A 27,654-nucleotide genomic window follows, 5' to 3' on the forward strand; every position below is an offset into this window, starting at 1 on the left:
CCTCCGATTACCCTTGGAGTAAGAAGAGTGCCTTACTTATTTCATACTTTAATTGGACATATCCTCGTTACTTAAGAATACCAAAAAAGGGGGATGATCATACTTCGACTGTTGTTCATTTCTGGGTTCCTATGTGAGTGAACCAACAACAATCAACAGGTACCTGAAAAATAATTTCTTGTAGATACGATATTTATTGGTAACAATGGAAACTAACCTAACCCGACCCAACTTTATTGAAAGTGGCTGTATCTGTGATTTCCCCCGACCCAATATTATTATTATTTATTATTACAAATGCCATATTGGCTCAAGAACAGTGATAAGATAATTAAAATATTACAGCAGTAGAGATATACAATGAACACATTTTGTAAGGTATTTTTCACATATAACAAAATTAATATTAAACTAAAATGAGAAAAATGAGAAAATTACTAAAATAACATAATCACCAAGTACCGACCGGTTAACCGATGATATGATAAAGATGTTATTGTTAATGAAAAAAAACCTAACCCAGACTCATTAATATGATAAATACTCATTAAATATGACACCACCTTCTTTAACTTTTAAAATAAAACAAGAGATTCAACACAGAATTGATGTTTCGCCGTGCACACCGGCGGCGCCGAGACAAATTTACCAGCACCGGGATAACAATAACTATTACGATGACGTATACAGTACACAACGGAGCAGCGGCCACTGTGGTCGTAGGATTCCCGAACAAGAACGATTTGAAAAAATAATAATATTATTATGCCGTAAAATGGGTGCCGTCCAACTGTGTTTAATCGCGTGTGTAATAAAGCGCGTACGACAAATAGCGTAGCTTTTGATACCCACACATATACCTACTGCACCTGACGGTTGGCGACTGAGGGGCTCGGCAAGAAACACACTTTGGGGAGGGGAGGGGGGTGGGGGTGAGAGGGTCGGGGTCGGTGGTTGGCCGGTGGATATCTGCCAATGATGTCGGGATACAAATAGCACCGGCCTGCCCGAAGAATTGGCCAAAAATCGCGTCCGTCGACTACCGACAGAGGTGTACTTATGCGACGATGATGATCGGGTTCAGTGTTCGCGTTACTTTCGGCCAGCCGGAGCCGGAGCCGCGATAGATCCAGTTTTTGGACGACCATGGATCCGCCAAAAATCACTTAGGTAAGTCACAGCGGGGCACACTATAAGGGTTGAGTCCGTAAAAAGCGAAAAATGCGCACCTCTTGTCAATGTTGTCGAGTTACGGCCGAGATCCGAGGCGAATCTCTTGTTTGTACAGTCGAAAAAATCGACCAAGTTTGTTGCACGTCGAGGCTGTTAGTTTATACTAATTTAGGCTTTTTTTAGTTAATCGATTCTGCGTTTTCGCATAATACCCTAAATAGTATCGGGAGACACGGAGGTACAATTATTATTTTTGATCCTTTTGGTAAGACATCGATATCGATAACGCACTAATTTTCTCTGAAAATTGACTCACTTTAGTTAATCTGTTATTTTACAATGTTAGACAATATTCAAATTGAGCTCTATCTAATTAAACAATTGAACTTTTAAAAGAACTTCAATAAATTGTAACGCATATATTTAATTGACATTTTACAGCCAGTTGTGGATAATTTCTTTTGAAGTTTAAATTTTGAGACCGGAGGGAATAATATGTGGACTGTAGTATTATAAAATAAATCAAGTTTAGCCCTGGAAAATACTAAAAAAATAAGCTAAATAATAAAGTAAATAAGTAAAAAAATTGTTCAACAATAAAAACCACAAAATTGCAATTACTATAAGGATAAATCACCCTGTACTATAAGGAAGGCCGCCCGTTAAGGAAAACCGTGTAACGATAATAATACAAAACGCTATTATTGTATCTCTGGCTGTCATGTTATATACATGTATACCGTTTATAAACGTAACTCGAGTATATTATTATTGTTATCCTTTTTGCGCAGTACCGGAAAAGAACTATAAAATAATTATTATTGGACAACGGTTAAGTACGGTATTAGGTATTATCATCCTATAGGTACCTACGTTTAATGCATTTTCGAATTAACGAAACGCTTTACTGCCGCCAAAGCTATTTGTGTGAAAATCGGATTAGGTTACGAAAAACCATGTCCGATAAAAATACATAAGCTCCTTAATGGCTGCCGAGGTCAAACAAAAAAATAATAATAACGTTTGATCTTTGACGTTTGTACCTGAGCTTTTATAAATAAAAAAATGTTTAAAAATGTATTGACGGGAAAACAAACAACGATTTTCTTTTATATCAACCGTTACGGTGGAAATAATTTTTTTTTTTTTTTTTGAAAAAAACCAACGCATAATTAACACTTTCGAGGAATTTAGGTTATTCAAACAACCGTAGTCCGTCCAGCAAAAAAAAGGGGTCTGCAAAGTGCTAATCCACGCGTTGGCCAAGAACCAAAATTATATATATTTTATTTTTTGATCAACACGCATCAAAGAATTATAATATAAAACACATATTTTAAATGTGCGCATAATAATAAAATTCAAAAGAATTTTTACTTGCGTCGTACGTAGAAACGAAAATAAAATAAAAGTATATTTTAGGACTTTGTAGTGGGTTTGTTCCTCACGTTTGCGGTCAATAGTCAAAAAGATTGTATTCGTATGCCATGATAAAAAAAATATAAGACATTTTATATTCAATAGAAAATCACAACGAAAAACACACATGTAAAAAGATACCGTCTCAGTTTTATAATATTTTCAACATTTTAGATTCACCGTAACTATAATTATATAATATGCTATTTAAGCAAAATATTATTATTGTATTTATTTTTTTAAGGTTTCCATATTTTTATTTTTTCTTGGAACATCAAATAAATGTATACATATATATTATATGCATGTAAAAGAAAATAGGGGAATTTATTAAGTTAACGAAATCTAAATCATCATACTTTTCCGGTATACAACAACTGTATCCGTTTGATATTGCCAAGTGTCTATTTTTATAGCGGATACACGTTTATATTTCGCAATTATTTATACTTAAATAAATGATATTGTAGAAAACGCGTTTTAGCTTCGACGCGGAGCTGAGGAGGTATTCTTGTTACAATAATGTGTTTTATGTGTTCGACTAACGATATCTTTTAAGCCGTTCAACTGATTCTTCGTGTAGTAACTCTATAGATCAGAAATCGTACCTAAAATGTACTATGTTAGGCCAAAAACTAAAAAAGTACATATATTTCTACATTTTTACATATAACTTAAAATCAAGGCGCTCTATAATTTTTTTTAAATAAATAGTCTCTAGGATACCATCTGTGAGTGAATCAACAGTCAACAGGTATTTAAAATTGTTTTTATTATACTGTTTATAGTGACAGCGTAACTGTGACAATAATTTATCATAGATAGTCGATCAACCCCAATCGTATCCACCCCTAATAACAAAAATACATTTTTAAACACATTATTGTCATTAGATACAATGCTTTTATCGATATTTGTATTTCTACCGTTACAGATTCTCATCGAAGCGTTTTTTTTTTAAGTGATTTTTTCATTTCCACATGTAATAAATCATATAGACCTGTGTGACCTTCTCCACCCTAATATACTCCATCCCCACTATTCCCCAACTCTACTCTACTGTTTTTTTTGCTACAAACTAAACCGTTAATATATTACATTAACGGAATTGCAATATACTTTGGAGATTTTATTTTTGTGTTCATGTTTCATATTATGTCTTTATTGTTGTTTTATAATTGGTAATATTATATTCAACGAGGTCAGTGATATTATAATATATATATACAAGTATGAAATTACAAAACAAATTTTGTGATTTCGGTCCATTTAACAAGAGTACATAATATTCTAAAAGCTCTATAAAATTCATCGATCATGATCAACGGACTGTGACCCAATCACTCAATGAAACAATAACGAAGATAAGATATAATAAAATTTAAATATGTTTTTTTTTAATTTCAAAACTTACCAGTAAATTTGATAGTTTTTGAACTAGCACGTTTAAAATACCCTAAACAAATTATTTAAATTCAATACATAGATAAATTCTAATTTCTCATATGTTTGACTAAACTTTAATAATATTAATATTATTCAACTTTCCGAACTCGCATTACACCACCATTACCATCTACCGATTATTTTGCAATGATAGAACACTGTTTTCAACTAAAACTAAAATACTATTATAATGAAAATGCACTTGTACTTTTCTTACAGAAGTATATTACTCAATTTTTTAATAAATAAATAAACTACTGTCGTATAAAATAATATTTGGGAAAAAATAATAATTTAATATTTATAATAGTATTGTTTCGCTTGACAGTAATAATAATATGCTAAAAGCTAATAAATACGTTGTGAGCGAACTTTTGAAAATCAATTTAAAATTAATTTTGTCTCATCGAAACATGAAAACAACAAACCATATTATAAGTAAACAAATACAGTTTTAGCGTTGCGTGTAGAACAAAAAAGCTTGTTACAAATTTTTTGGTCCGGCCATAAGGGCGAGGCGTACACAAGGGGGTTGGGGCAATATTTGTGTTTTTTTTTTGCAAATCATCCCCCAGAAGAAAATTGTAAACACTTCACCGCGGCTTGCTATTTTTATCAAACAATAATGGATTTTTATTTTCTGACACTATATGGTGTTTGGGCGGAGCCGAATTTTTTCGTGTTAAGCTCGTCGACTTGCACGGGTCGTCTCATTTAATTCCCCGGACACTGTTTCTCGTTATCGGTCTTCTGTACAGTGTCTTAGACCACCACCACCACCGCCGCCTGTCCGACGAGTGCGTGGGATACCATTACACATTTTACGCGCCATTAAACGCGGTGGCCTCGATAAGACGAAGAAAAAAAAGGGGAAGAAAAGGCGGTGAAAAAACAGGAACCCGACAGAACCGAACGGAGCGAGGAAGGGGGTGAATTGCCTCCACTTCTTGTTGTAACTCTTATGATCATAAACTACCATACTCTGTCTGACGAGAGAACGGTACTGCGCAGAAACCGAAACGCGTCACTGCTGTCTACGCAGTGCATATTATACAAGAGTAATGATGCGCTTTGGTTTCTGCGCAGTACCGTTCTCTCGCCGGACAGAGTATATAGTTGCCTCCCAGACATATCCGAACTCCATCCCAACGATCCCTTGAAAAATATTTGTTTTGTATTTAAAGTTTACACACTTGCAATCTGCGTACTAGCGCATTGTACATTATTTTAGAATAACAATAATTAATCATAGTATGTATTTTGCACTGTGTGTGTACAAAATACACAAAAGCTTATTATAATAGGGTGGCCAAAAAAAAAAAAAAAAATTGGTTAGCTTTTGCCATGTACATTGCACGACGGTCTCTCGAACGTGTGCGTTTGTGTTTGCTTAAAAGCTTATACGTCTAAGTCTAAGGTGGTTATAATGACTTGCAAATTGGAGGAATCGCGTGACAACCGCTCACCGTTTGTTCAATTATAAAAGTGACAGGGGCGGCGCGGTACCCAGCTGGATCGGGGTAAGCCGAGTGCTCCTGCCGAATTTGGTTTTACTCTATTCGGTTGTCTTTCTTGTAATTTTAAGTATCCAACGTAAAGTACTATGCGTGTCGTCACGTTGGCAACGATTTTCGACAGTAAGTAAAATAAGCGAAGAGGCGAGCTGCATTGAAGCGAGAATAACGAAGTTACAGTTCTCTTGTACATATTTTTCAATGGCATAATATGACGTTACAGATCTATATGTGGGTTAAAATTTGGGGTTTTTCTGTCCAACATCAATCTTGTCTCTATATGCCTCAATTTAACGTCATGGAAACAAATGTCCAGTAACTATAATCTTTTTTTGGCAATTAGAACATCAAACTTTCCAAATATTTTTGCCCCACTACAAGCAATGCTTATTGGGGTTGAAATAATCAAAAAGTAGTTTTTAGTTGTAAGCTATATTATTTGTAAACTTTTTGCTTTTGATAAATAAAAATAAATAAAAAAAATTGCTTGTGATCAAGCTGAAAATAATTCCGACATGTTTTTTTTTCATTCTACTGGTTGTCCGGCGTCATATTTTTCAAGTTTGTATAACAAAAATAGAACGTTAAGCAATGCAATAAATTTTCTATCTCCGCAGTATTTTTTTGGTCGGTTGTAAGGAGTAACAATATAGCGGCGCAGACACCTTTTCTCGTTTAAAACGGGGGTAGGTAGTCTAAAAGGTTTGGCCTAAGGTTTTGTGTGGCAACTCAAGTAGTTGTTCAAAACGCGACCGTTGGAGTACTGAGGGTTTTTCTGACAAAAAAAGTAAATAAATGGCAACACCGATTTATGACGTTTGAAATGGTGATATTGATATCATATTTTGAAAGTGTTTACAAAGTCATCGTTTTATTTAGTAAATTGAGTTTTAAAAGGTCTGCGTATTTTTATTAAAGTTCTTTACCCTAGATGTTTTTATCAACAAGATGTAAGTCCTTTCTACAATTCCATTTCAGTAAAACATCAGAAAGTTACTCTTGTCACACTATCCTTTAACCTCATTTCCCGATCGTTCGCTGGCTTTTATTTGTGAAGCCTTTTGCAAGAAAAGTTTATCACCCCGTGCTTGATTCCCCTGTCCCCTTTGAATACAAAATTACCTTCAATATAAAATATGGAATGCGAAGAGCTGCTGATCATAGAATACAACAAAGGGAGCGGTAACTAAGATAAAATATAAATGACAAAATATTAGTTTCCCAACTTTGAAGAGTTGATTGAATAGAACAAGATTAGAATATTAGGTCAGGTTCGGCAACGCTTTATTGCCGAGTTATAACCAAATCGATCTTAACCAAAACATGTGATATGATCAGCTATTTTTCTGTCTCTTATCGATCATCACTTACCAGTTATCCAGGAACTATCGGTTTCTCCTTATCACCATTCCGTCCTCGCCCCTCTACACTTATTACTATACGCCCCCAAGCCACGATCCTCAATCATTTTGACCATTTTCGACGACACACCAATGCAAATTCATTTCGACCCTCATAACTGTCTCGGCCGTAAACCCCTCTGTCAAAAATCCCAACGACGGTCGACGACTTGTTGAATTTCAAAACAACCTATCCTATCCTGTGTTGCGTTAAAGAAACGGACCCCGGTAAATCGTGGACGAGGAGAAGGTGGGACAATAGCGAAGGGTTGTCAATCCCGCAAGAATAAAAAAGAAAAAGGTATTGCGCCTTCGGGAACGCAGACAAAAAGTCACGGGCTTGTGTTTTGGACATTGATTTAAAAATACACAGATAACCCACGCGAGAACGGCGGCCGATTTTATGTGGGATTTCCGCCGTCAACAGAGGTACCCTCGTCGTAGTTCACCACCCGCCCGCCTATCAACTATGACGAGGGTACTCCCGTGGACGGTAGGAATCCCGCATAAAATCTGTGGCCGTTCTTGTGTATAGCACCGTTCATTTGTATGTATATTTTCAAATCAACGGTATATAGACAAACATGGCGTGTCCAAAGATTATTTATAGCGGCGCCCCGTCGGGCCGGTCAACCTTGAGAGTTCAGTGTTTTGGAACAAAAAGACAAACACAATAATATATTATTTACACGCGTTGATCTAAAGAGTGAGATACACCTTACGGGCAAGTTGAGGTGTATGGAGAAAAGAGGGGAATAAAAAAATTGCCGTGCTTAGTATTTAAAGAGGATACGTTGAGGACGTAGGTAGAGACACAAAGGCGGTTTGCGTCCAAGCCAAATCCGCCCTGGCACCGATCCAGGTCTCGGCACTCGGTTGACGCAGAAACTTAACTTCCCCAGGCCTTCTAATTATAAAACGCCGGCCACCGGAAGGGGTAAACGACGAGCGGGCTAAATAAATGGTCACCAAAAAGGCGCACGGGGCGGTCTATGACGGGTCGGTAGATATACGATTATGCGTGTCACGCGTACCTGGCCGGCGTAAAGGGCACCGCCGCAGTGGCTTTTGACGAAACAGTACAAAGGCATTTTTTCACCTAAAACAAAAAAAATCCCTCATGTTTTCCTTATTATTGTACCAAACTTAACCTAACCGTTTTTGTCAATACACAAACGGAATTGCCGACGCGTAGCTTTAAACTACTTGAGACGCTTCTACTAGAAAAGCTACAATTGTAAATGTATGTTTAGTTAATTAGATATGTATTTCGATTTGGAAAATTGCGATTTTAAAATTATTTTTGCAATAGTATTCAAAACGAAAATTAAAAAACGTGCACTCAGTATTGAAAAATCTGTAACTGTGTAAAACATATTAATTACATCCAACAGTACTTTGGCTATTATTTAACTGTTATAAACAATTATTTAACCAGGATTTTCTTAAAATATTAAATTATTGCAATCTCATAATATCATCACTTATAATTCGACGGTCCTATTGGTTTATCCAAACTGGATGTCGTTTTTCGTTAACAAAATCATACACATTAGTTTCTCTTAGGTTAAGAAGCGTCGATTTATTATTAGGAAGTTTACCAATTAATAATAATTATTATTAATTTAATTACACAATTTGAAAAAAATATTCGTTACAAGCAGATGCTATTTTTTGTATTATTCCAAAAACGCATTTTAGTTGGCAATTTGAAATTTACTGTTGCTTCCTTTCGTAGAAAATTTAAACATAAACACTTAACACTATACTCGAATATCATTTCTTCGCCAATCGTTCATTTTGGCGGTCCATCAAAAATTACATAAGTACCAATCGGTGCTATTTAAACACGCCATATTATATGGTAAGTTGAACGCTATGGCTTCACAATAGTCATATACTTATTTTTCTTGGGATATTATTTAAAGATTTAACTTTACCGTGGTATGTAATAGCAAAATGTAAGCGTTTCAACAGCATACAAGAAACTACCCCCCCCCCCCCCACTCCCACCCATTAACGGGTACCCGTATTATAAAATAACGGGTACCCGTTTGTAAAATAAATTAAAGACAACTATAAAAGTTTATCTTACCATATTCGTTTTGAAAGTTAAAACATTTGAAATTATTGTTCACAGCGTGTCATGAAATTCCAGTTGGAAAATTTAAATCGTACCGTTTAGCAACAAAAGTATAACAAAATAAAACTGAAAACTTAGTACAATTATTACAACCAGCCAGTACAAGTGCGACGCTTTTGCTTTTGTATGTTTGTGTGTTAGACCGGATAATGGGCCTTATATATTAAAGAAACGGAAGATTAAAGTCGTTAGGACCAAAAACAACAGATGTTAAGCAATTTTAACGGATAATACGATAGACGGGGAAGAAAAAAAGAGAAAACCCAGACTTCACATGAAGTTATGATATTACACTTATTATTAATTGCGCCAAAAGACTCGAACGAAACTAAAGACTCGACTACGTGTGACATAAAACGGAATCTAGTGATATTAGCAATTTAATAAAAGCTAGTTGAAAGGGTACTTATGTACAAAAGCAAATGCTATTTTGAGAAAACTGAATCAAACGTTTCGCCATCCTAATGTTTATAATATTTTTACTCTAACAGTTGTTATTTGTCACTCCATAGTAGTTTTATAGGTTCAATTAAAAGTGGACGAAACTCGTGTTAGTGTATAGAATAAAAAATAATAGGTAGGTACACTGCTTAATGCCGAAAGTTGGCGTTATCTTTCCATCGTTGAATAGAAAGAAAATACTCAAAATACTTGGATACTTCCCAACCATTGATGTGTGTGGGTCAGCCGTCAGCCTATTGGCTTCCTATTTAATGTCTGGGAAGACGACGGAAACTTCACAACATTCCGGTGCTGTTTGGGAATAGATAAACGAACCTATACAAAAAGAAAATACACTACTACAATCTCAAATTTCAAATTATTCAAACAATAGACTCTTTTTTGACATAAACCTCAAAACGTTAGGGTTATAGTTGAGTGACTCGATCAATTTCAACTATTAAAACTAACACACCTCAATCGCAGTGAAAAATTATCGAATATTTACATAGGTAAAAATATAAAGAGATGGGCTAACATACATAATATAATAGCTTGAATTCAGCTATAGTGAAGTAAGCAGAAGAAGTAAAATCAATACGACCACACAAAAGGAAAAGTCTTCTAATTGAGCGATTGATGATAATATTATAAAATAAGTTTTTATCACTTATCTTAAAATATTATTGTTTTTTTTTTGTCAAGATATTGCTGTCATTGATATCTTATCACCTCGATATATTGAACTATATATTTTTTCTTTTAACTTGGCAGACTGACATTAGTCTTTCGGTTCGCGTCACATTAAAACTACTATAACTACCCTCTGAGTATTTGGATTCTACATATTTTTTTTTTTTTTTACTTTAATGACTGTTTACAATGTTTTTTTTTTTAGTTGTATGAAACCCGTAAGACGATTTCAAAGTAAATACAATGTTTAGCGTTACGATGAATAAAGTTTCCCGTAAAACAATTTAAATTTAAACGCGTTTTAAAAACCGCAGTGATCTCGTTTTGTCGGACGTTTGTATTATTTCAATCGTATCAAATGTGTACTTGTATTTTTAACGGAAAAGTAGAAAAAAAAACGGAGATAAAATGGTTCAGGCGAGAGAAAAAAAAACCTTTCGAGTGTAAAATAATAATGAGAAAAAAAAGTTTTTCTTCCTCCGCCCTTAGGAATCAGCTTTTTATTCAAGTCATTATGTCGTTGCCCACTCATTTTTCTTCATAAAGTAGTAATTTCTCTGCCGTTCTCGCTCGCTCTCCGTCCGCGTCTCATTATTAAATGCTTCCTTTTTGTTGTAATATGCTTTTATTTTTGCCCGAGCAGTCCGGGTAATGTAGTACGTGTCTGTCAGAACGTGTCTCCCAATTTGTCGCGTAGACCGAGATTGATTGCACTGGGAATCCTACGTGTACCGGTTGTGTCGCCAATTTTCGTGACCGTCTCCTCTCTGACGTTACCGATGCTCTTTTTCTTGTTTGCCCTTCTTCTTACACGACTCTCTTTTCGCCCCTCCCCTCCCCACTACCACCACTCGCCGTTAAAAGTCATCGCACAACCGACTTGGCACATTGGGAATATTTAGACTTCCCCTAACACACCACCAACACCACCACCACAACCATACACAGACAGACAACCGAAAGTAGAAACCGCTTTTTTTAAAAATTGATTGAGATTTTAAAAATTAAACGTTATACCTCGACACTCGACAGTAATGCACGGCTTGGAGCAACTATCAATCAGACAAGTCCATTTAAATAAAAAAATTGGTTTTTCGTGGAAAAATGATCAGCGTTTTGTTGGAACAAACAGTCAAATTAGACTATTACTTACAAAGCTAATGCAAACCCCGTTGTTTCTCTCCAGTGGTAATAAATGAGACAAAGAATTTTATTTAGATTGTCCTGAACAATTTTAAAAAATGGACTTGTCTGATTGTGGCTTCAAGCTCTTCAATTACAAAGTAAAATATCCACATAAAAAAAAATTCTATGCGCCGAGGGCAGACGAACGGAGGCACTTGATCAAGGTCTCGCCTTATATTATAACTGCTGATAACTTATTGCTTCAAGTTTTACTTTTGGCCATTCGCGATTGTATTCGAGACTGAATGGTATAATATTATATTTAGTTTTATTTTCGGTCTATTTTTAAGGTGGGCGAATCCTCTCGTTGGCTTATGGGTAAGTTTTCATCAAATTAAGTTTATATATAGCTAGCGCTAGCTATCCAGTTATGTACTCAGTAAAATCATTATTTAAACGCAATGATAAGTATTAACCCACCAATACAAGTATATCTCTTAACGTATGTTTCTTAACGTTATTTATTGTCATTTTTGAATTGGTTAGAATTATATTCTATTATATTTGTTTCTATGTCGACAGGGAAGAGATAATATGTGTACCTAACCGTGTAATTGTTTTCTACCACGTTAAATTAAATTAGAATAGCAGCCTGTACAGTTTTAAAACATTTTAATTTTAATTTTTTGTCTTAAGTTTTAATTTCGTTTCCCAGTAAATATAATATGGTAATTTTTTATTTAATTAATTATAAAAAAACGTTTTTTTTAACAAATTAGCTAGGTATAAGACTATATTCAAAACTTTGAAGCGCAGAAAGGCAGAAAAATCAATTATTTATAGTTACTTGTTGTATTTTCATTATATCTCAAGCGTTCATTACAATTGTGTTTATTTAGTTTTTGATATACATAGAACTATATTTTCATCTCAAAGTGAGTCACATTCGAAATTTCGCCGTTGTGCTAAAAAAACGATTATGTTTTTTTTATTCAAATAACTTAAAGATACTGTGTACAATATATAGGATCCGAGTAGACAAAAGGCATATTTTAGTGAACAACGGTGCGGCCACAACAGTCAACTCAGCGGGGTGTTAATATATTATTATTACGGTATTACAGAAAACGCAATTAGAACAAAGGCCGTTTTATGGGATAAAGGCAAACGACACGTTCCGGGAATAAACAAGATGTTTATCCGCTTTTAACAATGTGAAATCATGCGACATAAGCGAGCTTTATTATTTTTTATTATTTATGTACCGGCAAGCGAAAACCTTAATAGCAGTTGGGCATTAGCAATATCCACACCTCTAAATTTGTGTTAACAATTTTATTCTTTCAAAATGTCCACCAGTTGTACAATAGGCCATAGGGTGTAATGGAAAATGAGAAATTTTTCAAATCGTATGGAAGTCGATAATATAAAATGCGTTTCGGGGAAACAGTTAGGTCAGCCATTTTCGGATTTATAAAATATCCTGGGCAAACGTCGCTACGGCCAATGTTTTTTGTTTGTACTTGTTGTCGGTTAAAGAGGATTACATAAAACACGTTTTAAGATTCTTTTCTGTTAGTTAGACGATTTTTTAAAATATCCAGCCGACAATCCATTCGTCGGGGCTAAGCCGAGGACTAAGCCGAACGGATCGTGTCTCGATGAGAACGTTGCACAGGTGTCTAGGGGATATGTCTCGGACCATACACACAGACTGTATTGCCAAAGCACACGAAACGGTCTTGGAATTAAAAAATAAAACACACGCATGAGAAAAATCATGGGGATCCAACTACACTTTACACGTGGTCGCCGGTAGGTTGTTTTCCCAGGCTAATGTCAGGTTCCTATAATATTATTTTACTTGGCCGAAACACCCTTACTTAACAAAAACATACTCTTGTAGTATGGAGTAGATGTGAGATGGGAGTACAGATTCTTGGACATTTCTATTTGTTATTTTTCAACATTCGACAATATTCGAATTTTTAAAAAATATATGAAATTTTCACGTTTTTCTTTAAAATAAAATAAAGTATATAGTTTACAGAACAAAACACTTAAATGAAAGCTTGATGAATATAATAATATTTTATAAAGGGGAAAAGACCACTTAATTTTGATTATTTTATTCTACAACTGGTAATAATTCGTTACTAAGACTTACATTTTTAATTAATATATATGTATAATTAATTTGTAAAAATTTTTTCAAGGCTAGGTTTCTCGATATTCGGATGTGTTTGGGCATAATTACATAATTATTGTAATTTACTCAGAGTCATTCTCACTAGTATGGTTAGAAGTTTAAGTGTGCTGTTTAAACTTTGTTTTATAATATCTAAATATTATATTGTCCATTTTGTAAGAACAGTGGAACACACTAATTGGGAGCGCCTGACACACAGCTGACGCCTATTTATTGATGATCATATTTCGAAGGCGACGCGACAATGGGTTTCCGAAACTCGACTAAGGCCAATAAAAAAAAAAAACTTTTAAATTGGCACAGCACGTTCAATTCGAACCTGATAAATAAAACATGGACGACAATAATATTTATCGGTGCTGTCCCGGAACGTTACATATTTATATTAACGACGAAATTATGTGAACACGTAAAACGTCGTAGCAATAACAATGTACTTCTTACACGGGAAAACATAGATAAGATGCACCTTGAGAAATACACGATATACGAGACGACCATAACGCAAATTCGTGTGTATCGGACTTACAATAATATGGTACGTGGGTTTCGCCGTGGCTGAAATTATTTATGGAGACACGTTTGTCTAAAGTATTTATAATAAACGCGAAACGTTCGAGTCTTGGTTTTTTATTTCGCTCTTTGCCAAAAAAGCCCGTCGACAGTCAAAAGACAAAAACCAATAGTCTGCAACGTGCAAACAAAACATTCCATCTAAACAGTTGTTGTCGTCATGAGAGGGCGCGCAAAGCCACACACATTTTTTACACAGACGGACAATGTTGTTGGCTAGAGATTTAAACTATGAACTATTCCAATAAAATTATACATAAAATGTCTAATGCGGTGGGTGCAAGGCACGGTGAAGACCAAGGATATTGGGACGGGATAGGTCACAGGTCGATATGAATTATTACAACAAAAATCTCTTTCAAAAAAATAAGTAATGTGCTTAGTAGCTCATAAATAAATATTGTCAATACCTGTTGACTGTTGATTCACTCACACATAGCTACCTAGAAATTGACTTCGGTCAAAGTGTAACTTTTCCTTTTTTTTTTCCTTGATAAAAAAAATGTAGACTACAGTTTTTTGAGAAAATTGTATATGTTTAGCCCGTTTCTAGATCTAATTTTGGTCTAATCTAGTGCTTCTTTATTTGTAATCCTCTCGGTCCATGGGATCTTGAGCATTTTCCTAAAGCACCACATTTCCAATTTACTTTTTTTTACTAAGCTAATTGTTCAGGTTTCGCAGCCAAACAGTGTCACACTCAATAAATAGATTTTTAGGAATTTATTTTTTACTATCTGACGCTCTTTGTAGTTAATACGTGACTTTTATCTTGAAAGGCTTTTTTCGCCTGTACTATCCTACAAAATTATGTTCATTTTACTCAGGCCATACTCTATTAAAAGAGTAATAATAATAATTGCAATAATAATAATTAAAAACGAATAAATAAACTATAACGCAAAAAAAAACAACTATTCATTGTGTGAAACTTTTAAATGCGCATTTATAACTGATTTTAAATATTATATTTACCGTTGTATTTTAAGCAATTTCGAACGTAACACAGAATCGTTGTCGGACGTCATCGTTTAAATAATAATAAAAAAAAACAAAGCCACCAATTTTTGTTTTTATCATAACATCTCAAAAAACATTTAGATATTATTATAATTAATACTAAAACGTTTTAACTGTGATTTAAAAACAGTGTATCATTTTTAGCATTTATACCTAAATGTGACGGCTAAACATTAAACTGCCAAGTATATGCGCTATAAATAAAACAAATTAGTATATTCTGCTTTACCTTTGGCTTAAGCTGTATAATCCGGAGCGGACAGGCTTATAGAAAAAGAGGGATTCTCAAAATTAAGTTTGTGTAATTGTAAAAGTGCTATCTCAAAAGAAAAATTATGTATACATCTACAATCTCTTTGACAATCAAATACTATTAACTCTCTTTGATTTTAATTTGAAATGTTGGTGAAAATGGACTCCTTCCACGTAATGTACAATTTTACAACGTATAATAATTTCTAATTTTACAAAACATTTTTATGCCATTTTATTATTGTGCTATATTATTTTAGATATTTAATAAAAATCTATTTTTTACATGGTATTAAAGTGAACTTTATTGCATGGAAGGTCATCAGTGAGCCGTGCCAAATTTTGGTTATTACGTGGAAGGTCATTAGTGGCCTATGCCAAAATGTTGACTAAATTTTCTGAATATTGCAAAAAAAAAAAATATTTTTCTTATGTTTCCTAAAATTCTAGTACGCAATTTCACACTAAAACAATTTTATGTGAAAATTCATGCATTTATAGAATATCGTGTTGCTTTCAATACTGGACCCGGTGTACCTAAGGGCTAAACAAGGGCTAAACTAAGGGCTAAGGTCCTGGACGAGGAAAGAGAGATGTGAAAGAAATGAGGACACGACAGGGTACAACGTCGTTGTCAATAACGGAAGTAGTCTCCGGGTGAGAGCAAACATGCTGGCAGCTGCACCGATTCCCACAGGCTCATCAACTAAAGAAATTATTAAACATTGCTAATGCAGTCCATGGGTAACAGCGGGAACGGGGTTATTATTCATTTATTATATATATTTTTTTAAATTCCAAATCTCTGTCCTTTTAATATTTCCGGTTCTGTTCGAACGACGATTCGGTTTTTTTTCACATTATCTTCGACCTCAGACTGACGAGCCATCGGTTTTCAATATTTTTTTATTTCGCTTAGGTCCCTAAAAATTCAAACGACGGGGTCAAAAATATTCGTGCGTCATTCGCAAATGCATTATTATTTAAGACGTGTTTCTAAATAATTACTCTTTACACTTAAGTGTAATTCACTTTTACGGTCTTTAATGATATCGAGATTTTTAGGTTTGTAAATTACATAAATAGATGTTTTTCTTACACGCTTAATATACTCGCCATGTAAATTAATAAATATTCTGGGTAATGGTAAAAATTAACTGACCGAAAATAACTTAAAACAATAATACGCGTTTCATCAATAAAAAATATTTTCAAAACATTTAAATTTATCTTAGCAGTTATTACATCTGATCTGCACTTTTTTACATTTTAAATCTGTCAGAGTTATTTTTCTTTGAATATTAAACTAAACATTTTAAATCATTTTAAACATTTCAAAATTTAATTGATAAAATTTAATTTATTATATAACAGTTTTCCTCTGTTTTTTTTTAAATTGGTTTAAATGACTTATAGTTAGTCACAATCGACTATAAACAATGACTATAAAAGTGTAAGTACTTAGATATATATTTAAACCGTTGTTTCTAATTTAATTACGGTTTTTTTCTATCAACAAAAATTAACATCAAATGTCAAGTGAATCTTTTTTTTAATTTAAAAAATGTTTAAAAGTTTTGATGTTGCGACAATTTAAATATAAAATACATTTTTTACTTTTTAATTCATTGGGAATTTATTTCCTCATAATATTAATTTCTATGGAAACCACTTAAAAATAAATTCTGCCCTCCTAAAGAGACATGCAATATCTCTAAAAATAAAATTGTTGAGAAAATGAATTTGATTTTTTATTTTTGAAATTATTACCTACCCTCACTTTTTTTTTGCATTGATTATTAGTCATAATAGTTATGCATATTTTTGAAAGTTTTGTTTTAAACTTAGGTCTATTTTTTTTGCATTTTATAATCACTTTTAAAGACATTTCTAGTAGATTTACTGCGTTTCACATTAGGAAAAAAAACGCGGAGTTATCCAATTACCCGGCTTATGTAACAACCTCAATTTTTTAAATTTGGGGTTTACTGCGTTTCTCTTTAGGAGGGCAGACTGTTGCCTGGAAGGCTGAAATTTTGAAAAACTTTCTTCTTTTCGCCAAACAAAAACGATTCGGGGAGTAGCAAAAAAGAATTTTTTGGAGTCTGTCTAACACATCATATTATACATATTATGTATTATATATATATATATATATATATATATATATATATATATATATATATTTATCTCTAACGCTCACGACGGTGCCAAAAATACCGTAGACAAGAACGGCGGCGTTCACACGAGCGTTAAACAACCGCGTCGCTGCCGCCACGAGCCAAATTTCTCCCAAATAGATTTTTCGTGTCAGTCACAGGGTTGCGAAATTTGTTGTTTTTTTAATTCTTTTGTTTTGACAACGTACATATAAACAGCACGCTCACAAAAAACTACATAAATCCATCCCGACGGGATGCGACAAGTTGACGGCCGACGTAGGATTCACTCGACCGGCGCGGGTCTATTTATAGTCACTTACTAATCGCATCTACGGAATATATTATTACATGGTCGGTCTTTCAGTGACTTATTCGACGCCGGACCGTGTGCTACTCTAAAAATATACCAGTGTCGGAAGTTATACGCGATAACCCGCATTGCAATAGTGCAGCCTCGTTTGCAATATTTCCACCACGAGTAAGCATATAAGTATGTAAGTAATAATATTCTAAAGGGCACGCGCGGTAGTTTATAATTCGCCTCCGGGAAATGTATTTCCATTGGGTAAACGCGTGGCAGGCTCTACGGTAGGGTGTAATGTGAACTATTTTAAATATATGTAGTATATATACCTACGCAAAATTAATATAAATGTAAAATTGTATAAACTTGCCGGGCGAGAGCAAATGAACCGGCCGGGAGATACTTAGGGATAATGGTATTTTCGTGTCGTTCTGTTAAGACACTGTACATACGCTTATGTGATGCAATTCCCCCCCCCCCCAACCAAAAATCTCCATTTGATTTACGGATAAACTTTTGTTTCAGTATAAAGCTCACGAATAATCACAAGTCGCGGTATGGAGCAGTTCGAGCAACTGCTGACCTGCGCCATTTGCTTGGACAGGTATAGAAATCCAAAGCTGCTGCCATGCCAACATTCCTTTTGTATGGAACCGTGCATGGACGGTTTGGTCGACTACGTCCGCAGACAAGTAATTATGCGCACGATAACACCGACAAGACAAGTATGTTATAATTTGTTTTTTTTAAATAGGTAAAATGTCCAGAATGTCGTGCCGAACACAGGATACCGTACAACGGCGTCCAAGGATATCCGACAAACGTTACTTTACAGCGTTTTTTGGAGCTCCACATCGAGATCACTGGAGAACTTCCAGATCCGACAAGCGGGCAAGTGATGAAACGCTGCGGGGTGTGTTCGGAAAAAGCGTACGTCATGCCCTGTGTGCATTGCGACAAGGAAGTGTGTACCGACTGCAAAGGCGCCCACATGGATATATTGAGAAGAGAAATATCTAGAATTAATAACCAGGTATGTTTCAACGCTACACAATATTTGATTATAACCCAAAATGTATACTTGTTAAACGATAACCTTGTGTCGTACACAGGTGAGACGAGCCGTACACAGACTATCAGACATGCTTTCTGGCGTTGAGAAAAACATGCTAACTTTGCAGTTAAACTGCACTTCAGTATCCGAAGAAGTGGACGAGATCTACCGGAGGCTGTCTAAAGCTTTAAAAGACCGCACTGAACATCTGCGCGGCGAAATAGACCGTTATCTGACGACGGAGCTAAAAAACCTGTGTAACCTCAAAGAAAACCTAGACATAGAAATTTCAAACATCCAAAGCAACTGCGATCTGGCCGATAAATACATGCAGTCCGACGATGTGGAATGGGACGATAGCGAGCTTATGGACGCCAAAGAAATATTCTTGAAAACCGTGGATTTCATCAGAAACTTCGAGACGGACATTGGGGATTACAACAGAAAAGCAAAATTCATCATGGCTCACGACCCCAACCAATTGGTCATGCACGTTGCCGGTTACGGGGATTTGTCTATTCAAGCTCCTCATCAACCGTTTTCGGCCAGCTCGAACATGCTTCAAGCTCCCGGTCCGGGTCTCATGCGATCCAAAAGTGATCACCGATTGGCTTCCCAGTTCCGCCAAGAAGACAGGAACGCGTACGAGCCCGGTGGCGAGATAGGAGGAAGAGTGTCGCCCCTCGGAGGCAGGAAATTCGGTGAGAGGTATCCAGCACGATACGCCCGTGGGGACAGGAGTGATTATGACGTGGACTCTTCCCACGACAACGAAAACCGAAGCACTGCCAGGTCCAGGATCAGATCCAGATTGAACAGACACGGCATAGGAGATAACACGGATTCGGATACGGACTCGCGGTCAGTTCGTTTCTCGGACACGAACACGGTCCATCGGGAACGAGAACGTGTTTTGGACACCGAAGATGTGGCCAAGGGCCCGTTGAGCGGTATCACGAGGTTGTACGACTCACCCAGAGTGATGAAAAGGCTACAGGAAAACGAAAACAAAGAAAAGAAAGTGGACGTTGCGCCCAAACCACAAGTGCAGCTACAAATGCAACAACAAGTTCAGCAAATAAAAAAATCGTCACCACAACAAACGCCTCAGCGCCAATTAAGTGAGGACGACGAAATAGCGAGAATCAAACGACAAAACAAAAACGCTTCTACCTCTTCAGATACGGAACGAAGAGACAGAGTTAGTGTGATCAAACGAGACGATTCCAGGGATTCCAACCGATCATCTTCGGATGCCTCAAGAAAAACACCAGTGCCCGAACCTGTGAGTAAAACATTTGAACGTTATTACAATTTGATACATAAATGCCTTATATTTTAGGCTGAAAATATCGAATCATCCGAGAGTGAATCCGAAGAAGAAGTAGTAGAACCCAGAAAAACAACACCGGTTAGCAAACCGGGATTTCCACCGACATCCTCTTCTGCAGCCGGATCGAGACGATCGTCCGCAACATCAGGTACATAATAATGTAAACAATATAAATCATTACGATTTGTAGCACTGATCAAAATGAAACTCAATATAATATTAAATATAATCATATGATAAAAAAAATATACAATACTTTGTCAAGTCAAGTGCTCATTCTTGTTTTTTTTTTTAATACAGGTAATATTCAGAAAATAAAATCTGCTAGGTCAGAGAGTATTGAAAGTTCTGGTTCATCTGAAACTCCAGGAACTCCAGGAACTCCAGGAACTCCAGTGCGAAGAAATGCGGGAGTAACGTATCCTACGGAAGAGGCTAAGCAATCGCCGGCCGGTTCAAGATCAGGAAGTGCAACACCACGTGCTCGTTTCTCTTCGGTGTCTTCGAAAAGAGACTCAGCCACACCAACTAACTCAAGGAGTCAAAGTTACAGCGTCACTGGTAATACATCAAAATATCTATCACTTTTCCTTATCTTTATGGTTATATTGATTCTTAGACATACACAATAATTAAATATTTTCCTTGTGTGCTCTACAAAATGTTTTCATGTTATAACGAAAATAAATTGTGGTAATAACATTATCGTATATTTTAGTTCAATTTCTTAAAAATTAAAATAGACTCATTATACACTAATAACAAAAATTACCTAGTTTGAAAACATAAATACTTTATATTCAGTTTGATTGTCTTATATCGTTTGATCAATAATATTTCTTGAAACTATATAATAAAAGAAATAATATTTTTTAAAAAAGCAACACTGAAATTAACATCTGTTGTGTATAAAAGTGTGTATACTTCTAATCACATCGATAGCATACAAACATAGTAGTTAGTACTGTTAAATAGATAAATAACAACACTGTTCAAAATTATCTAGTAGGTAGGAACTGAAGTTAAACGTTAGCGAAGTATTCGTCGAAAAAATATTTTTTGAAAAAGAAATCGCTTCATGTTCAAATATATTTTTAATAAAAGTTAATTTTTTTATATTAAGGCATTGTTTTTTAAGAAGTTAATAAAACTTGTTTTGTGGTATAAAAATGTCTTTTTTATTTCTTTACTCCATAAACTAAACAATTTCAAGTACCATAATTACATACATTTATTGCTTTTTGTAAAAAGGATCCAAGTTCATGATACTTGAATACTAATAACCAAAACTACGTTTTTGAAAAAAATTGTATTATTATTAAATATAATATAATTATTTAAATATTTTATACACAGCTTTTCTCTATACATAAATGTAGGTAAATGAAAAAAATAAATACTGAATAGTGCGAATTCATGGTAAGTGAACCATGATGTACATTAACTTGCTTTAGTGCTTTATTTCTCAAAAACTTCATAGCTTTTACTATTAAAGTATACTATTATTTATCACTAATTTTTAACGCCTGTTGTAAATAAAAGTCTATTAAATCTGGTCCGCGTAATTGTAATTCTAACTGCCGATTTTGTTTTATTAAATGAATATTGTCAATAAACAAGCATAAATAAATAAATCTTGTATTATTCGATGTAATGACTAAATACAACAGATACTAAATCATAATAACAAACGTTTTAGGTAACAAAGATGGTGCAGCCAAAAAAGAAGAAATAGAAGACGAAGAAGAAGAAGAGGAAGACACGGATACGTCTTCAGAATCGTCCGAATCTGAATCTGATGAAGACTCTGAAGAAGCTAAACCCAAAACACCAGCGCCTAAAGCAATGGATAAAACGGATATTGGCCCGCTGTTGGCCAGAAGTGCTAACGCTAGAGATAACGGGAGTGGAGGCAGCAACAGCAGTTCGAGAAGACCCAGCCAAGACGAAACCTACACTAGATCGCGGTAAACACACAATTCGATTAAACGTTATAATATCATATTACATTATTTAGGTTTAACACTCGATTCGTATCCGTTCTCAGGTACGGCACTGGCGGATATAAGTCGTCGTCGTCGTACCAGAGCCCCAAGGAACCCGAACCGGCCTCCAGCGGTAGTAAGTACCTGAACAGAACCGCTCCACGGTTCACTAGCAGATTTTTAAAAAATAAACCTATCGAAGAGGACCCTAGCAAGTCGAGTTACGGCAGTGAGAGCAAATACAATGACAAGGGGTTATTACGGAGTAGGACCACCGCTAACCTAGATGAAGACCAGCCGGACGACCCCGTTACTTCTCCATACTCCTCGTCGTATTCTAAAAACCACTACGGTTCGGACTTATCCAGAAGTCGGTCCAGTCACGCTCTAAAATCGCGTGAAACCTCGCCCGATAGGCCTCTAACCAGTTCATCAGGTATTGCAGATCGGTCAACCACCAAATTACACACATACACGCACATACTAAACAACCGACCCCCGAACACCGTGTATGTATCTTTGGGTTTTGGCCGACACCGGCTTTGTCCCTTAATTTAAAACCGAATAGTAACCACTTGAAAAGCAATTTAACAGTGACCGTGAGCTTGTAAATCGTATGCTGTATCGACCTGACGACTAGAACGAAAACATTTAACGGGGTGGGGAAAAAATACGGTGTCCTAATGTTTGCTTGTGTATTGTGTACAGGACCCGGAGACAAAGACGGCGGATCGTTGAGCTCGTGGGCGAGGTATCTGAAAAACAAATACGGAAACCGTAGCAAAGATAACGCGGCCAAAGACAACGGGCCATCCTCCTCCTCCGGCGCTGCCTCTGCCAGTTCGCCATCGGGCTCGTCTTCGGCCTCAAGACGTCTGTCAATGGGATTAGGATCGCGATCAAATTCCACGGTTGCCGACAGTTCAGACGACGACCAAAAAAACATGCAAAGCTCCCCCACCTCCCGTACAATTATCGAACCAGGTGCGTACGCGGACAGATAATTTGTGGGTTTGTGGCTGTCAGGCCGTGACGGATATGTTTGCTAAACGCGCCAAATCTCTAGGTAATCACTAATTGGCCCGGTGCGTTACAGGTATCCAGGGCGTAGGTTCTACCCCTAGAGTGCAGTACCTGCAAAAACGACAATTGTTATTCAAAATCGGAGGCCGGGGGAGCGAGCCCGGATATTTCACTTGGCCTAGAGGCGTCGCCGTCGGTCCAGACAACCTCATCGTCGTGGCGGACTCCTCGAACCACAGGGTCCAAGTACGTTTCACCATTGGTTTTCAAATATTGTACAGATAAGCTGATGGTATACACGAGAACGGTGACAGATTTCACGTGGGATTCCCACCGTCAACAGAGGTACCCTCGTTATCCACCCGTCCATAAACTATGAGGGGAGGGTGGTACCTCGGTTGACGGTGGGAATTCCGCATAAAATCGGTCGCCGATCTCGTGCATACCACCAGCCAATATTTTTACTTATAGCGATATTATTGAATTGGCTCCCTCCACATTATGTTTACAAATTAGTCATATTTTATAGATTTTGTAATAAAAGTTCTATAAACTGAAAAGAATTTTAAAAATGGAATAGGCATTATATCGTCATTACCTTATGTCATTTATGGATATTAAAATGAATTTAAATTCTTCGTAGTTTATATATTTTGTATGTAATGAAATCTAGATATTTCTCCAGTGCATCATACTTTTCAATTTGATTTTCTAAAAATTGTATTTTATCTGTGAGACTTCCTATATATAGAGCTTCTTACAGCAATTATAGTATCAGCATATACACAATACAGTACATTTAAATTATTGTATATTAACCTTATCAGACACCCGGGTCACTATAGTGTACCGACTTTAAATAAATAAATAAATACATTTATTTATCCATAGTAACATCCATTTAGACCTAGTGTACACTATAGTGTACTAGCAAGAATTTTACAAGATAATTGTAAAATTTTTTTAAAAATATTTTGTACGTTTTATATAGATTACAATAAAACATAAAATTGAAAAAAAAAATTTTTTTAACAAAAAATGTTGCTGGGTCTGATAAGGTTAATTTAGATATCAATTGTAGATAATTGGATGCGATAAATAAAATCGGTGAGCAATGATTAGATAATTTTAAACTGAATTAGCACTGTGTATATAAAGTATATTTTGAGAACCACTTGTTATTAGGAGCAGCCAATTAAATTATATTTATTTTGAGAGCTAATTCAATGCTTCAGAGGTGCATCGACTTAAAATTGGTGGCCCCGCAAACTTATCTGTATATATTTTAAAATCAACGGTTTAAGTTTAAAAAAATGTACAAGATTCCAATGAAACTAAAACCTAACCATATGCGTTCGACCGTCAGGTGTTTGATAGTCGTGGAAGTCTGTTCAAAGACTTTGGATCGTACGGCAATGGCGAAGGTGAATTCGACTGTTTGGCCGGAGTGGCTGTGAACCGAATCGGACAGTTTATTATCGCCGACCGATACAACCACAGGATACAGGTAAATCACATTATCGCTGCCGGCACCGAATGAAATAATATAATTTTACGCTCCCTGTTTGCTCTTCTAGGTCCTGGATCCATCCGGAAGATTTTTAAGGTCATTCGGAAGTCAAGGTTCGAGCGACGGTCGATTCAACTACCCCTGGGGCATCACTACGGACGCCCTTGGGTTTATATATGTGTGCGACAAAGAAAATCACAGAATTCAAGTGAGAGAAAATTAAATCGTAATCTAAACCTAATCTAACCTAGCCGATGTGCAAACACCATTCAGCACACGATTCTTTTCCCTTCTAAACATGTATCACCAACAGCTGCAATGTACTTAATATTGGTGTTCGCGGTCAATCTATCACGTGGCGACTGGCCTGTGAAGCACGTCGATCCCGTTTAGATGACGTCGGTGTAATGCTCGGCTAGTCCTGCTGTCGATACTTTTATCTCTCCGGTTCCATGAAATGTCAACACGCCGCGCGTACCTAACGACACTTTTTTTGTTATCTCTAAAATAGATTTAACCGAATTCAATAGCGTGTGTGGGTTAGTTAAAAGCGATTCGGAGCAGCCCCCGGACACTAGCGCAAGATCCGTTATATCCATTAGTGTTGATAAATGATTTTTATTTAATTCTAAACGTGTTTGCGCTGTAGGTGTTTCAATCGGACGGGACGTTTGTGGGCAAATTCGGTTCGCAAGGTAATAAAATCGGACAGCTGGAACATCCGCACTACATAGCCGTGTCCAATACCAACAGAGTGATCGTTTCGGATTGCAACAATCATCGTGTTCAAATATTTGACGTTAACGGCAGAGTGATCAGCTCGTTCGGTTCCGAAGGATCGGAAAATGGACAGTTCAAATTCCCAAAGTAAGTTTCAAGTACTTCATGCTTACACCGTGTTCGTATAACAGCCCACCAGGGTTGACGGACAATAATAATCGGGCGGCTCAGTGTGAATTACTTTTTTAACCGTGGAAAGGGAAATGATTATTGCGCTTAATTTAACTATTACAATGCGTTTCGCAAGCAGTGAAATATTAATGGGTCAAAAGTAAATACAACAACACATTAACAATGAACCATTGGGATACGGAAAAGTGTCAAGTACGTATAGACTAAAGTGGTTGAATTAAATCTAAAAACGTGGAATTAACGAAACGCTGTGAACAAGAGACGTGCTTAGCGTTGTAACCATCAAATATACATGGGCAGAAAACGTTCGGGGCAAAGACATCGAGTTTAAGTTTATGTAAATAATAAGATAGGAGATTGTGGCCACATAGTAAGCGTGAGAACTCAACGGTGTGATTTACACCGAAGGAAACCTGCTTCAGGTCGCTTTGACTACCTAAGATTTTTGCCGGGCTAACCTTATCCCCTCCTACCCCCCCCCCCCCCAAAAAAAAAAAAGGAGAATGTGTTGTTGTATTTGTTCTTCTTGTGTCGAAACCGCAGTTTGGTTGGTTTTATGCCTAGGAAATCGACAACGAAACAGGTATTAGAAGCGAGACAGCTTGTATGTAGAAAAGTATAGGGGAGAGAGGAAAAGACTACATGTGTTTATAGATTTAGAGAATTATAACGGAAATTAACGGAAATTGTTTATGTGACTTGCAGGGGAGTAGCCGTGGACGATCAAGGATACATCCTGGTGGCCGACTCTGGCAACAACCGGATACAGATTTTCCATCCGGATTCCACTTTCCTGCGGGCGTTTGGCTGCTGGGGATCGGGAGACGGCGAATTCAAAGGTCTTGAGGGCATCGCTGTCATGTCCAACGGCAACATACTTGTGTGCGACCGAGAAAACCACAGAGTTCAAGTATTCTAAACTTGACCGTGGGCCGCATGACCAACCGTGAGCGGCTCAAACACGACGTGTACATATTATGACGATATATTATTATAATATAATATTAGTACTTATAGTAATGAAATTAGATCTTCTTCGTTCAGCTTTTTACCGTCAAATCAAACCCCGAACAAAGTAAAAAAACCGAAAACCGCGTAAAACAAACAATATTAATAATGTTTCCGTCGATATTTCTTTACAAAAAAAAAAAAAAAACGCCGTTTGCTTTATATTTGTTATATATTTTATTTACTTTTTTTTTTATTTAACTTTAATACATTGATGTTGTTCAAATTCAAATGTGATGTAATATTTTCAAAAATGACTTACCATATAAACCGTATACTACTATGTCAATAAAAATTCGAATTACATTGCGTTGAACTTATTTGTGAAAAAGACGGTAGCCGGTTTATCCAGGGCCGTCTACACATATGTTAAGAATTTTGGCTTAGAGCTAAAAAAAGGGAACCTCACAAGCCCTAAAACGCTTCACTCGAATTACATTTTTACTGTAGTTGAACTTTTTTGAATTATTTCATCTCGTATAAGTACAACGGCAATGCCACGATTTTTTCTGAAATTTGAGAAGATATAATATTATTATTTATATTTTTGCAGTCGAATCAGAACCGATGCTAGAAAGTTATACTTTCAACTTTCAACCTAAGCAAATTCAAATTTTGCCTTTTTTCAAATGTTAATTTGTAAATATTTTAAAATGGTAAAAAAACAAAATAGTACATTTGTAAAAATGTTGCCTATGATTTGCGTTGAATCCAATAGTTTTCGTTTTGAGAGCCCTGATGTGGAGCTGAGAAGGTAATATTTTTTTGTATCACTCACGATATCATTAAAAAAATTAACTTATTTTTTCATGTGGCAAGTCGTCTTTAGAGTACTGTCAACAAACATTGACAAACCAAAAAAAAAAAAATCATAAGCCCTTTACCCCAAAAGGGGTTTATTCTTTAATTCGACTTTTTAGGATTAGTTTTAGACTTAAGTATTTAAAGTCTTAAA

General features: G+C 35.8%; 1 protein-coding gene across 4 annotated transcripts; it reads left to right on the forward strand.

Moving 5' to 3' along the window:
• Positions 1 to 1,017: 1,017 nt before the first annotated feature.
• Positions 1,018 to 27,005, forward strand: LOC126841055 (RING finger protein nhl-1). Of its 4 annotated transcripts, none has more exons than XM_050577289.1 (14): positions 1,018 to 1,170; positions 18,400 to 18,566; positions 18,629 to 18,907; positions 18,987 to 20,213; positions 20,271 to 20,409; positions 20,562 to 20,822; positions 21,961 to 22,228; positions 22,309 to 22,682; positions 22,955 to 23,230; positions 23,343 to 23,515; positions 24,636 to 24,776; positions 24,847 to 24,987; positions 25,429 to 25,646; positions 26,397 to 27,005. In XM_050577289.1, the coding sequence occupies exons 2-14, from the start codon at positions 18,432 to 18,434 to the stop codon at positions 26,608 to 26,610; spliced, it is 3,846 nt and encodes a 1,281-aa protein (XP_050433246.1). In that variant the 5' UTR covers positions 1,018 to 1,170; positions 18,400 to 18,431; the 3' UTR covers positions 26,611 to 27,005. The 4 variants fall into 4 exon arrangements, with proteins under 4 accessions (XP_050433246.1, XP_050433249.1, XP_050433247.1 ...); XM_050577292.1 differs by having other exon boundaries at positions 22,309 to 22,382; XM_050577290.1 differs by having other exon boundaries at positions 20,631 to 20,822.
• Positions 27,006 to 27,654: the final 649 nt, after the last annotated feature.

This window comes from Adelges cooleyi, unplaced genomic scaffold, assembly GCF_023614345.1.
Source record: "Adelges cooleyi isolate 19-005CV unplaced genomic scaffold, UGA_ACOO_1.1 ACOO_flye_CR_arks_rails_tigmint_CR_PRNA_376, whole genome shotgun sequence".
Taxonomy (NCBI): domain Eukaryota; kingdom Metazoa; phylum Arthropoda; class Insecta; order Hemiptera; family Adelgidae; genus Adelges; species Adelges cooleyi.

Bases quoted from the DNA above. Each gene is read 5' to 3' on its own strand.
- LOC126841055 (XM_050577289.1), top strand. From the start codon at position 18,432: ATGGAGCAGTTCGAGCAACTGCTGACCTGCGCCATTTGCTTGGACAGG. The intron at 22,683-22,954 runs GTATTGCAGATC...TATTGTGTACAG, and splicing joins GCCTCTAACCAGTTCATCAG to GACCCGGAGACAAAGACGGC. The intron at 24,777-24,846 runs GTAAATCACATT...TTGCTCTTCTAG, and splicing joins GATACAACCACAGGATACAG to GTCCTGGATCCATCCGGAAG.